Source organism: Ixodes scapularis, unplaced genomic scaffold (genome assembly GCF_016920785.2).
Source record: "Ixodes scapularis isolate PalLabHiFi unplaced genomic scaffold, ASM1692078v2 PGA_scaffold0__279_contigs__length_252992795, whole genome shotgun sequence".
NCBI classification, from domain to species: domain Eukaryota; kingdom Metazoa; phylum Arthropoda; class Arachnida; order Ixodida; family Ixodidae; genus Ixodes; species Ixodes scapularis.
The window spans coordinates 42075692-42089119 of NW_024609835.1; the positions used below are offsets into that span (position 1 = coordinate 42075692).

Here is a 13428-nt window from a genome sequence, read left to right on the forward strand (position 1 = left end):
CACTGTCCGATGAAACACAGTTTCATGACCGCCATCCGGGTCTGTCTCCCATTCGCCCCAACCCAGCAAGGAAGAAAGCACGCAGCAGCCCTTTCGCATTTCTCTCTCGCCCCCTTTCCGTAAACCGTCCATAGATATTTCTCTGGTCTGCGGAAGAGTCACTGCTGCGTCACGAACCGGCAGACAAGAACAAGTACGGGGCAGATTATTTTATTTGCCCATTGGTCCGGAGCCGAGGCACCTTCTCGCAGGCTTCTTTGCGGAATCCGTTGTTCATTTGCGGAACCGGAGCGATGCTCAGATAATTGGCTTCCTTCTTAGTGTACTTGGTCCACGTGACATTTCTCAGGGCGCCGGGAGATCTGTCGAAAGGCAAGGGCCGCGCGTTATTAAAGACTTAAAGCGGCGAACAACGAAGGTCGTTTCATTTGACAGTCAGAAGCCGAGGTGACTCGATGGAGAGAATTTACGAAAATCTTATTCGGCGTCGCGTTGGGCCGAACTTACACCGCGGCTCACCCAACCGGCCTGATCTTGCCCTTGTAAAAAATACATGTATTACGGAAAACGCGCATTATTTTTTATATGTAAGTGGAACTGCTTTTTACCAAAATTGTAATCATTGTGTTTATGTAATTATTGTGCTTAGGTAACTCTTCAAAGAAGCAAAATAAAAAAAAAGAAAGAAAACACCGCGAGGGTGTTTAATTTGAAGAGCAGGTTGCATATTGAGAGTTTGAAACGAACAAGCTGCATATTGAGGGCCGAGGCCCTCAACATACAACTTGTTCGTTTATGAAATCATCAGCTGACCCTCCACGAATGAAGTCACTGGGTCCTTCCAGTGACTTTGTCAAAAAACGCCCCTGAACCTTTGAGGTAGCCGAAGAGTAAATAAAGAATGCGCCGAGAAATTGAGGGAGAGGAGGAGACGCGCGCGAATACGTCAGAACACCGAGCTTTGGTTCCAATGATTAGTGGTTGGACCTAAAGCTATGCAAAGCGCAAGTTCGTCTGCTTTTTGCACAGGGGTCGCGTGATGTCAGAACGCTGAGCTCTTATTAGCTGATTAAAAAAATAGTGGGTAGACATCAAGGCATCTAGCATTGAGGTCATACCCACTATCCATTCAATCAAAGCCGATCAGAGCTCGGCGTCGTCCTGACGTCACCACGCCTCATACGCAAGAAGCAGGCGACTTGCTCTCCGCATAGCTTCCTTTTCCTCCACTGCACTCGACGAACGCGTTAGAATGTGGGAGCCGAACGCCGGACACCGGCGTTCCGCGTTCTAACGCCTTCGACGCGTGCAGTGGAAACAAAGGCAGCAAGCTTTACGTCTACCCACTATAATCATTGAAACCAGAGCTCGGCGATTTGACGTCCACGCGCTCTCTCGTCTCTTTCTCTCCTCCAGCTTCTCGGCGCATTAAAAACAAGGTTCTGTTCACAAGCAAGCGTCCAATATCCACAAGACTAATGCTGGGATTGTGTTCTTGCTGTGAGTGACAAAGCGGCACGCAAAATCGGTGTCTTGTTGTTTGCGGTCGGTAAACCAATACCACTACAGAAGACAAGGCCCGCGACACAAACTTGAAGATTTTGTAAGCGCCAGAGGGCGTGCTGCGGCTGGTAACACTAGAGTTCCTGTATATGCTATATAGGAACTCTAGGTAACACGCGCTGTATATGCTGGCGTCTGCAGCAGTAACTGTTCTCAAGCAAGCAGCTAAAACAAATTACACTTTGGACGTGCGTTTGTATACGCCCATTGGTTCACTTTGAATCTTTTATACAGCGGAAGCAAGATTCACATGATGCGATTTCACTTTTTCCTAGTTGCGATGCGGCTCGTGCGGCAGAAAAAGCGTGGTGGGAAACTCTCAACGTCGCAGCCGCGAAATCGGGAACCAAAGTGCATGTTGTGAATCAGGCTTAAGGCGAGCGTCTGCAACGTGTGAACCTATGTTCCTATTCGCGGTGAGAAGCTCTTCTGTTTTTCTCACTATGGGTAGTGAACGTGCTACCCACGCGGTTAGGTTTAAATTTTCATCGTGCATAGAAGCTTGACGTTGCACGTGCTTGCACCAGCAGAAGAGGTTGAAGTGTTTTCACTCGGGGTTGTGAAAACATTCCACAAGGTGGCGAAACCCGAACTTGTCGTCGCCAATAGCATTTCCCTTGGTGCTGGAGTAATTTTAACGTAATTTAATACACAATTTTGTGGTGTGCAGTCCTGTTATAAACAGAATGTCGTCACTGCATATTAAATGTTTAAATACAAGCTAGAAGTTAAAAATATTCCTAAGATCTAAAGCACAATACCTGCACACAGCAATAAAGTCACAATAATGAAAGTTGTAAAAGTTCTAAAAATTCGGAGGTAATTTGAAAAAGTAAATGTTTCACACGTAAACGTTTTGAAAAAAAAAATCAAGAACATGAAAACAAATATTGCTCACCCTGTGGTAGCGAAAGACGTCCATAGTTTGAGTAGATCCTCGCTCAGATGCTTCTCCTCTAGAGTTATGTTTAGTGATTTTTGTGACGCATTTAAAGCGTAGCCGAGCGACAGAAATACGTCGTCCATGTGAGTGGCTTTAGAGAGTTTGGTGATCGAATAAGAAGGCTTGTACCTGAACACATACATGTACACGTTAGTGTTCTCTTTTGATGTCTCCTCCGCGAACTGCATCATGGGACAGTTGAAGACAAGGTCTCCGAACGCTTGGCCGATCACAGTAACGGGTGGGTCGTAGCCGTCCTTGTAGAACTTTATCAGCTCCTCAACGTTAGTGATGCCAAGGCCTCGAGCCACAATTTTCAGATAGCCCTCTAGGTCAGCTTGACTTATGTTGGAAGTATCGAAGACCGATTGCTGCTCCAGGAAGACGTTTCCGAAGTGAGCGCCCTCACTCTCCGTAACCCCAATGATTAAATCCTTTTCAACGACCGTCTCCTTGAGCGTCGTAATGGCGTCGCCTTTTATGTCGTCGTATTCAGTAGGTATGTATATAATTCGCCAGTTAGCGTCGCCTTGCGCGGAGTCCAACACTATGTTGTCGGTTCTGCTGCGAAGGCAGTCTAGGGGCTTGACCCTTCTCTCGCAACTCATCTTTTTCAGCAGCTTGTCTAGCTCCTTGGAGGCGTCCTTGTTCTGAACTTTCCAGTGACGCATGAAGGGGTTACCGCTCATCATAATAGCCCGGTGGTACAACGAAGAACCATTTTCGATGGTGTTCAAGAGACCCAAGAGTGCGGCACCCACATCATGACCCAAGAGCGTCACGCTGTCGGGGTTGCCACCGAACGCCGCCACATTCTTGCTGACCCATTTGACCGCCATGTACACGTCCCAGAGGCCTTGATTCCCTTCCAGGCCCAATGGTTTCGACCGGTAGAAGCCAAAGATTCCAAGCCTGTAATTGGGCACCACGACCACGGCCGAGCCCATGGCCGCAAGGTATCTTCCACTGTAAAAAGGGAACGAGTTGCCCCCAGAGTAATAACCGCCTCCGTGCAGCAAGACAATCACTGGGAACTGACGTATGTTGTCCCTCGTCTTTCTCGCCGGTGCGAAGATGTTCAGGTAGAGGCAGTCCTCGGTGGTATTCCTGTTGTCGATTGTAAGTTTGCCCACGTTGCGCGAAGACTGCAAGCAGGACGGCGGTGGGTGCCTGGCATCCAGGAGGAAGGGTAATGGCTTGTCCAGGTTGTGGAGCCGTTCGAAGCGATTCTGTAGCAGCGGTGGCTTTATGAAAGGCACGCCGTAGTATACGTGAAGCCGATGGTTCCGGAAAGTCTCATCGACGCCATGGACGGGTCCGCTTGGGGGATAGGCCACTGGAGTAGAGTACAGATTTTCCGAAGTGAGCGTGACAACGGCCGAAATGGCGATCCATATCACGGCGAAAAGGGCCCTGATGACGATGATGGCTGCACGAAGGTTGCGAATGAGACGCCAGTCTGCGTTTCGACCTCTACCTAGTTTGATCAAACTCATCATTTTAATACTACAATCATTAAGGATTCCTTAGACTTGACTTGGTTAATATAGGGTCTTCGTATTGATGACTTCTCCGTATAATATAAATATGGTTCATGTAATGGTGAGGCACATAGGTTAAGACATAATGGCCTTATTATATGTAGGATAATTCAATCGATAAAATTCTTTGTAATGTGTTTCTTCCAAGAACCTGATCATTTTTTTCATACTAGAAATACATATTTGTGTATGGCCGACATCTCAATAAACGTTTAGTTGCTTTATTGCAAAAGCGTCAGGCATATTAATCCACATAAATCACTTTATGAACTGCAGGCTCATGTTGTGCATTTGTTCAAACCCCGAAAACAATTTAAACTCAACCTTCTTGCCAGGGTGACTGTACAACGTAGATGAGCCCTAAGATTAAAAATATGACACGATAAGGAGGAAGTTAGAGCCTAAATTCAGTATGAAGATTTCCGAAGTGAGCTTAACTCAGCAAGCACTTTCAGAGTTTGAATGCAATGAAGTAATACTTCATTTACATCGTCTGGGCAGCACTGAGACTCGCCATGTGATCACAGGGAACCGACTCACGGAGAGCAATTAAAACTCCATAGGAGGCTCCACGTGAATATCACACCACCGATCTTGGCGTGCCTAGCAGTCAAAAGGCTCAAGGTACACCTAAGCACTTCTTATGAGTTGTAAAGGCGAAAACATGAATGTCGTTCTTGCACGCGTCTTCGTGAGGTTGCCGCGCCTCGCTGACATCGGCCGTGCCGCCGTTCAATCGGCGGTACGGAATCGGCGAGCGCACCAGCCGATTTCTTTTGCCGACCCGCTAGCGGCGCGGGCACGCAGCGCCATGGGGTGGCGCTAATTGAAACTGACGCGCGGCGGCCTGCTTCGGCTTCATTTACTTGCCGTATTGCGTGGCTTTTTTTGCGGCTTCAAAGCTGGGATGCCTCCGACCGCAGTTTCACGAATTTATTTGCCATTTGGCTCGGTTAATGACGTCGGCTCGCTCCATGGGACAGGTAATGTTTTCGCAATATTAAATGTGAACTCGCTTCGAGCGTCATTTGCTACCTATGATTTTCAAGAACGCACGTTTTGATGGTGTGGAATACAGGCTCAGCAAGTGTTGAGTAAGCTCGCCATTAAATCGCGATGAAGTGAGCTATGGTGACGGGCCGGGTGACCACTCAGTTTTGGAGACGAGCATATTGGTTTTGGTAAGTTTCTTAATACCGTAAACGGAAGACTTTTTGAAGATCTGTGCTTTTCGAAATGACGATACATTTGGCCCGTTTTGCCATGAAAACTCCGCAAACGAACCATGAAATACACTGAAGGATGGAGACTTTTTAGGATTATCGTCACGCGTTAAACTCAGTATGAAGTACCAAAATAAACCGCTGAGCGGAACGCTTAGTTGAGAGTTAACTGAACTAGTTGAATTAAAAGCTATAAGGTCGTAGAAGCGTCTGTCAGTTACAACCTGCACTGACGTGAACTAATCAATAAGCCAAATCGATCCCATTGCTTTGTGAGGACCCCCTAACATCCAATATCATTTTCAGGCTTTCTCATCCATCTGTGATATTTCTGAAAGACGGTAGTAAACGGAACGAACTCGCTCACTGATTTCAGGGACTTCCTCGACGGTTATTTTTTCTTCGATGGTTCCAGTCATCAATTTTGCCGTCATGTCCAGTCGCTCGAGGATGTGGAGAATGTCGACGCTCGCGCATGCTCGTTGTTCTTTTCTTCCTTGCATGCAACATCACCTGAAACGGTAGCCGAGTTTGGCTTCTACATGCGACTACATACCGCTTCTGCGCGGTGGTACACATATAATGTTATGTGCACTATAAACACTATAAACAGTGTTTACAGTGCACACTACCCCATTTTCTTACGACGTATGAGTCACCGAAACATTCGTGTCTTGAATGTCGCGTAATAATGTCGCGTAACGCGTAATAATGTCGCGTAATAATGTCGCGTAACGTAACTTAACGTAAGAAGATGGGGTCGTGTGAACGGGCATTGAAACTTGTGGTGGAGACGCGGGTACTATGCTTTGTGAGTAGTTTTGGTGATGAAAAAATCAAAGCTATGGGCGCCCGTGTGCTTGCGCATCTTGAGTAGGCGTGTTCGATTTACCTACACCTCCTGCACCGGTGAAGAAGTGTAGCACCGAGCGCTTTCGATTTGAGGGTGCAGGCCTGGGGGTCTGCACCGCGCTGTTCGATTTACAAAAGTGTAGCACAATTTCTACACCTGGTGTACACTTTCTGCACTCGCTCGTTTTGGCGGTGTAGGCCGGTGCACGATAGAAGACAACGATAGCAGACGACAGTATAAGGTGGAAGTACATTTTTATTCGATTAGGCGGCGCTAGCGCAGCGGAACTGCACAGCGGCGTACCGGCAGCACCATTCCTACATTGTTAAGGGGGCGATGCAACGATTTTTGTATTTTGCGGAAATACCGCTTAGAACGGATCCCTGACATTACTGACCTGTGAAATACCCGGTCGTTTATCACCACACGCAATCGAAGTCGCAGAAAAAAAATAAAGAAAAACGAGCAGAGTTCACCCCCTCAACTCGCAGCCAGAACAAGCGGCCACGTGATCAATGTTGATCATAGCCATGCGCTGGGGTTGGCATGGCACAGGACACGCGCTGAGTTCCAGACATTGTTATGGTTCGGCTGTTGTCGTCATTGCAGCGATTGGACACAGGACACTACCCGAATGCTTCTCGAGCTGTCGATTATCACGAGTCTAAATCGAGTGTCTACGCCATGCTCGGGTCCAATCTATGAACCGCATTCAAATATCGTCACTGGGCGGTACTGCTACCGCCCAGCTACGTCATCAGGTTTTGCGAAGGAGAGATTGAATAGGTCTGTTCGATTTGGCCAGAAAGTTCTGAACCAGTTCTGTCCGAGTTCAGGCGAGTGCAGGAGTCGTGCAGCGGCGGCGCAGAACCAGTGCAGCCGCCGCGCTAGGACTGGCGCTGTGATCGGCTTTCCGAGCGGAGGCGCAGTGTCGTCTGCATCCGTTGGCTCTTGTTTCTAAACGCCAAGTAGTACGCTATATTTATTTGTTCGTGGGTTGATGAGACAATTCGTGTTTCCTTAGTTTTAAAGTATAATAATGGACGGAACCTTTTCTGTGATTATTTTTTATTCGCGTGTACTAAAAACGTTTTGTGCACGAAATGTGTTTCTGTCTGCATTTTTAACGGCCGTTCGGTTCCTCTCATTTCCATAACCGTTCGTGTCCTTCACATTCATTTAGCGATAGTAGATTCATTCCTAGTCTCTCGAGTCTCGCATTTCTACGATATGTTCGCGGCATCGGGATGATTTTGCGTCGGGAGTCACTGTCGGCAGCGCGCGGTCGATAGCGGTCACCTCGAAGACGAAGGCCTGACGATAGCGTTTTGGCCAATACAGTTATCGACCGTAACTTTGGCGTCAAGCTAAAGCTTTTATGCTGATTCTCAAGAAAGAACTGCATGGAACTACCAAGCCAATGCCGATTCTCGGCGTCGTTTCTCCCAGGCACGTTAGTGGGCGTCCAGATAGCAGCGGACAAAGCACGCAGTAATATGCTCCGCTACGGGGCATGCGAGGGCCAATGTACTAAATCCCAGACCTTTGCAATGTATCGGAGTCGTCAGTACGCGAGCAAATGAAGGCGGGGGACTATCAAGAGTGCAATACCTTTCTCGTGTTGGTAAGAAAGAATATCAACACTGTGCATCCCCACATAGCATCAAAAACAATTTACGTGATCCAGTATTTCAACACTTACCACAGGGAGCCAAACCTACATGAGCAGGTGCCTAAAACGCTTTCAGAATATCATAATCAATCAAATTCCTTATGATCTCAATTCCGCGTCCACCGCGGGTACGTTATTATCATAATTGGGAGGAAATTCAACCTCCGTATCGGCGTGATTGTTAAACATCGCAGACATTTGAGCAATAGCTGCGAAAAATGGCACCGCGAGCAGGGACGGACGAGGAGTGTCGTCTGCTGTCGCCGTCTGCTATTTTCGTCTGCTTCTGCACGGACGCTGAACTGACTCTGGAGCCGGTGCAACATTTTGAGGAACTGGGTCTGAACTCGTTCAGAACTGGGATGAATCGAACGCGCCAGTGCGGCGGCCGGGTAACTTCCGGTTGAATCGAATGCAGCAGTTCCTGCACTGCTGAACTAGTTCAGCCAGTTCAGGCGAATCGAACAGACCTAATGAAAACACTCGGCTTTTCCCTCGAAATCACAGCGCAACAAAGGAGTTTCTTGGTCAGTAGCGTTGCGTGCGAGTATCCCTGAGCCCCACTGGTGCCAGTAAGCTCGTGTAAAGTGAAAAACATTCCAATCGAATATCGTTGCACCGCCCCTTTAAACAAAACCGAGACTGCAGGTAATAGGACGCACACTCGAAAATCTCGGTGCGTGTGTCTGTCGTTACCTGCAGTCTCGGTTTTTTTTAATCATGTTTAATGTACACCAGCTTGTTTGCGCCCTAACATTTATTTCACCATTCCTACACAGGAACTACACTCTACCGGAACACTGACCCTGCCATCAACGTTGCCTGCCATGCCCCTACACTTTTTCCTTTCTCGGCACATTGATACTTTAGACCCATGTTGTTGTAAAAAAAAAACTATCTCCAAACTCCGGTCTAAAAACATGCTTTTCGTGCAAGGCTCGTCAAACTATGAGGCGCTGGAGAAATGCAGCCTTCTGCGTTAAGTCCTTATTTCGAACTCTTTTTGTTCGCCTTCCACCCATTGAAAAGCATGCGGGAAGGGCCTTAGAACGCACCTGGCATCGCTGCGCCGCAGCGTTCTTCCCGTTCTTCCGCAACATAAGGTTCGTCTACTTTCCTCGCCGTCACCATGGCAACGAACGCCGAATGAATAGAAGCACCCACGGTACCGCCGCGTGAAGCTAGCAACAGCTGACGCCATTTTACGAACGCCGTCTGCTAGTCAAAGCCGAACGCGGTGTGTCAGATCAACCGCCTCCGCCGGTGCGCCGCTAGTAAAGACAACGAAGCTGAGACACGCCGACGGCGATCGAGCAAGCAACAACACCGCGGGACGATTGCAACGGCGGCATTTATTCGGATCAAAGGCCGCCTTCGCCGGTGCGCTGCTAGCAAAGACGACGAAGCTGAGGCACACCGACGGCGAATGGGCGAGCAACAGCCACCGCGGGACGACTGCAACTGCGGCATTTAATCCGATCAAAGGCGGGAAATAAGCAAGAACAATTTTTATTTGAATCATAACACCCGATATCCAAGTTTGGGACCAGATACCTTTGCTGGGTCTTTCCTGTGAACTTTTTACAGAGACACGGGGTGCCGCATTCAAAACACAGCTGTGTTTGCAAAATATGGGGGCCCTGAAAAGGACCGTTTAGACCGCTACCAGAACCTATAACTGACGTAACGAGCAACTTGACGAGCGGTTGGCGCACAAGTCGTCTTTATGCATGCAGGCGGGTGACGAGCTCTGCGCAGCGGATCCCTCGAAGTCACCGGGGCCGTCAGAATCCTCGCCCTGTCTGCGTCGGGGCTCTAGATTTTGGCGGACGCGGCGACGAACGACTGAAATCTATTTCCGCGCGCCTCGTCTCTCCTCCAAAACATCAACTTTGCAAGGTGACCAGTGAAATGGTGGCTCTCGCGCCGTCCAGATGGAAGAGAGTTTTTGACGTGGGTTCAGGTGCAATCCACCGTATTGGTGTGCGCACCAGTGTTCGCGTCGACAAAGTGCAGCTTGTGGTTGACGGTGAGGTGCGTGAAGCGAGCCTCATCTGCAAGCTTGCTAGCGATAGCCAGCTCAACAATCAGGGATTATTCTTGTTCCAGGGCGGACCCACTCGGCTATTAGACCTTGCAGGGTTTTAGCGTCACGGGTCTCCACGGAAACAAGAAAGCAGCACCCGCTGCAACGCGCCACACCGCCGAAAACCCACTGGCCAGGCCTTATGGCGCATTCACACTGGAAGCGGATCCGCGTTCGCGAAGCGGTCGCGGATGCGGTTGGCGAGCGACCCCGTTCAGACACACCGAGAGGCGGTTGGCGGTTTCTCGGCGATCACGCGTGATCTTTTGAGACTTGCGTTTGGCAACCCTGTTTTACAATCCAAAATCCACTTTAATTCACGATCCAAAGCCAAAGTTTTGCTATTTTGGCACTCGGAATATTTTTCTCCGGGATGTTCGCGCGCATCACGAGTTCAGGCAGCGAAAAAAGAAGCATGGACCCGCCAAACTCGCCCGTGATTCCCTCGACTTCGCCCACACGCAAAGCCCAGCTAGGCGCGCCTTGCTGACTCAGAACAGGATGCCCCCGACCTTTTCTTTGAAGTGGACCCTTCCCGCATGAATAGCTGACCTTGTTTTCGGGATAGAGGGCCAGTTTTCCCCCCGCGTTGTTCGCTTTTATCATTTTCGAAGTTGTGAGCGGTGGGGTGGACCGTGGTGCGGGATTGTGTTCGGTGCTAGCCGGTCGTGACTTCGTTGGTGGCGGACTCTCCTCTCGTCACTCGCTCGTCGATCGAGTCTACTCTTTGTTTGACATTAAGCTCAAATAAACGCCGTATGGATTACCTCCGAATTGTCTGGTACGTACACTTTATGCCTCGAGTAGGTTCCCTTTATTAATTTTATTAGTAGTAAACGTTACAGGTCGAGCTAGCGCAGGTACCCTGCCCCTCCGCGGTAGTGCGTTGGCTACGCAATCAAGCTCACGACGTCCCTATCGGCCTTCCTGGTTGTCATGCACGGTGTCGAAAGCTTTCAATAGTTCACGCGACTATCCTAGTGGGTAAAAAAGCTGACATTTCGGTCGATCAGGGGCGGGTTCCGACGTTCTACAGGCAGAGATTAACAAGGCAGCGATTTTCGGCTGTGGCACCCGCAATAATAAACAAACTCTTATCCGAACCAAATTACCGGTGCGAAGCCCGTTAAAATTACGAGTCAATTCTTTGCGCGGCGGATTCAAGTGACGGACGTGAACATCAAGTTTCTCCGTTGATTTGTCGAAAGCTAAGACTACAGCGCTAGGACTACAGCGCCTCGGACGCCTCACCAGCGACGGGTGCCATCTTGTTTCGAAAGTCACTGACGTCACGTCAGCGTCGCGTTGTGATTGGTTGCCGCTTTGCGGTTCGTGAAAGCGGTTGGGAGAAATCGGTCCCGAAGCGGTTGGCAAAAACGCGCTCCAACCGCTCGATCCTAGCCGCTTTGCGGTTGAGAACGCGCGGATCCGCTTCGCGAACGCGGATCCGCTTCCAGTGTGAACGCGCCATTAAAGGGGGACCAGCAGAAATATTCTTCCGCCTGGCGGAAAGTCCTCCTCGCCCTCTTTCTTTCTTGTATTGTAACACGGCGAGGCGACGGGAAAGGTCCCCTTTTGCGCCGGCTTCTTCTGAGAGGATAAGCCGAGAAAATCCCCTTTCTGAGCAACGGGCGATGAGTGCGGCAGCAGCGACCTCGTGACTTACAGTTGTCTTCAGCTCCTATCGCGTAATCTGCCCTATTTTTTGGCTCTCGCCAAGCCTAGCCCCTCGGGGGTAGGTTTTACCGAGCTGCAAGGCTGCGCCCTCGCAGTCACCAAATTTGAACTGTAAAAGTACTTTGGTTTAGCCTGTGGCAAAGTAAACGCACACTTGGGAGCTGCGATGCATCCCCGCACCCAATGAAGGAACGTTTCATATATAATCTCAGTTGATCGTCTAGTTCTACAGTCACGCCTTCGCCACCAATCATGTCTGAATGATTAAAGACGGCATTTACCACAACCTCCCGACAAAGGCTCGCCCAATCAGTTATTGTCGTACTTGCGATATCAGCCTCCCGCTGAATGACGGCGTACGGTAGGTTCTGGCATCCGGAGGATGATTTTCATGAGTTAATTGGAGAAGCGTCGGGTGCGATCCTTCGAAAAAGGAACCGCTCCGTACCGAGACCTCACCCCGGCACTGAACTTTGACCGGCTTCCTCTTGGGCACCTCACGAGTCATCCACAAACCGCCCCCCCCCCCCCCCCCCCCCCCCCCCCCCGTGTAGCCATCCGCAGATCTAGCGCGGACTTGCAGCTTCGCACTCTGGACACGCTCGAAAACCCAAGAGCCAGGAGCAAGCCAACGCGCTAAAGCAAATTAATTGCTTCAAGAGGGTCTTTCATGGCGCCAAGAAGACGGCACAAGTTGAACGCCATGGCACTGCGATGCTCGCCTCTGGAAGAATAAAACGCCGAGGGAGAACTCGCGCTTCTTTGCATTTATTATTTTTATTTCATCCGCCATTTTATACCTCGTGACACAATTCTAACAAACTCATTAATTGATCGGTCGGACCACACCATCGCGTCACAAAACAAACGCCAAACGTATGTCCACAGACGGCATCGTCACAGAGAAGGGAGCAGTCGAACCCAACAACAAAATAAAGTAACAAAGTGAATAAAAAAAAAAAAATAAGGGAGCCGTGGAGTTTCGGAAGGCGCTTCTTTGATGAGAGGAGCTGCTCTGGCCAGAGCGGCCAGAGTAGCCGTGCTGCTCTGGCTGCTCGGAATATTCCTTTTTTATTCTTTTTTACTCTACAGGGTGCCACGACCCTTATTTGAAGCTGATGTGTTAAATGAATAACAAACAACGCGTTGGAACGGAGGAGGTAGAGAGTCTTGGCGTCAGAATTTGACGTGGTAGAAAAGAAAAGAAAATAACGAATGCACAATACATACCGTATGCCAAGACCGTTATACTCCGCACTTGGCGAGGCCTTATGACGCAGCGGACGACCGTTAGGCTATTTATTTTGTGTCTTTAGATTTTTTATCGTGACGACTACTCCACTGTGCCTCGGAGTCTCCAGCGGAGATCCGGCAGGTTTTAATAATTATTATTGTCGTTTGAAGGGCACTCTTTCATGCTGCTTCGTTCCTCACGCCATAAAAATATTCTTTCTGTTTAGATTATAGGCGCGAAAAATCCACACTGACTGGGGCCTGAGTAACAACTCTGCATTACTCAGGCTCTAGTCCGTGTGGATTTTTCGCGCCTACAATCTAAAAAGAAAGAATGGCATACACACACATCAGACGCGCACGCACTCAAAGTTGGTCCAGAAGTCCACTGTCCCCGACGTGTTTTTGTATCGCTTTCAAAACGATACACTGATACCGCCAAGTGTTCCCCGCCCAGGATTTTGGTGACATTAAATAGTCTACTTGTTGTCTCTCTTACTCCCTCCCTATCTTGCGGCGCATTTTCTCAAAAGTGGTCTATGGTCCAGCAGTTGCAGCGTTGTTCTCGTGTCTTCTCGTTAGGTGCTGTATTTCACGCATACACACAAAAGATGCTAATAATGAAGCGAAATAACCG

The 13428-nt window shown here is 49.2% G+C and overlaps 1 protein-coding gene across 1 annotated transcript; it reads right to left on the reverse strand.

Annotated features, from left to right (window-relative positions):
• Positions 1 to 205: 205 nt before the first annotated feature.
• LOC8030336 (acetylcholinesterase-like) lies at positions 206 to 4005 on the reverse strand. The gene is made up of 2 exons (XM_040221010.1): positions 2462 to 4005; positions 206 to 362 (listed from the first exon to the last, which is right to left on the reverse strand). Exons 1-2 carry the CDS (start codon positions 4003 to 4005, stop codon positions 206 to 208), a joined length of 1701 nt encoding a protein of 566 aa, XP_040076944.1.
• Positions 4006 to 13428: the final 9423 nt, after the last annotated feature.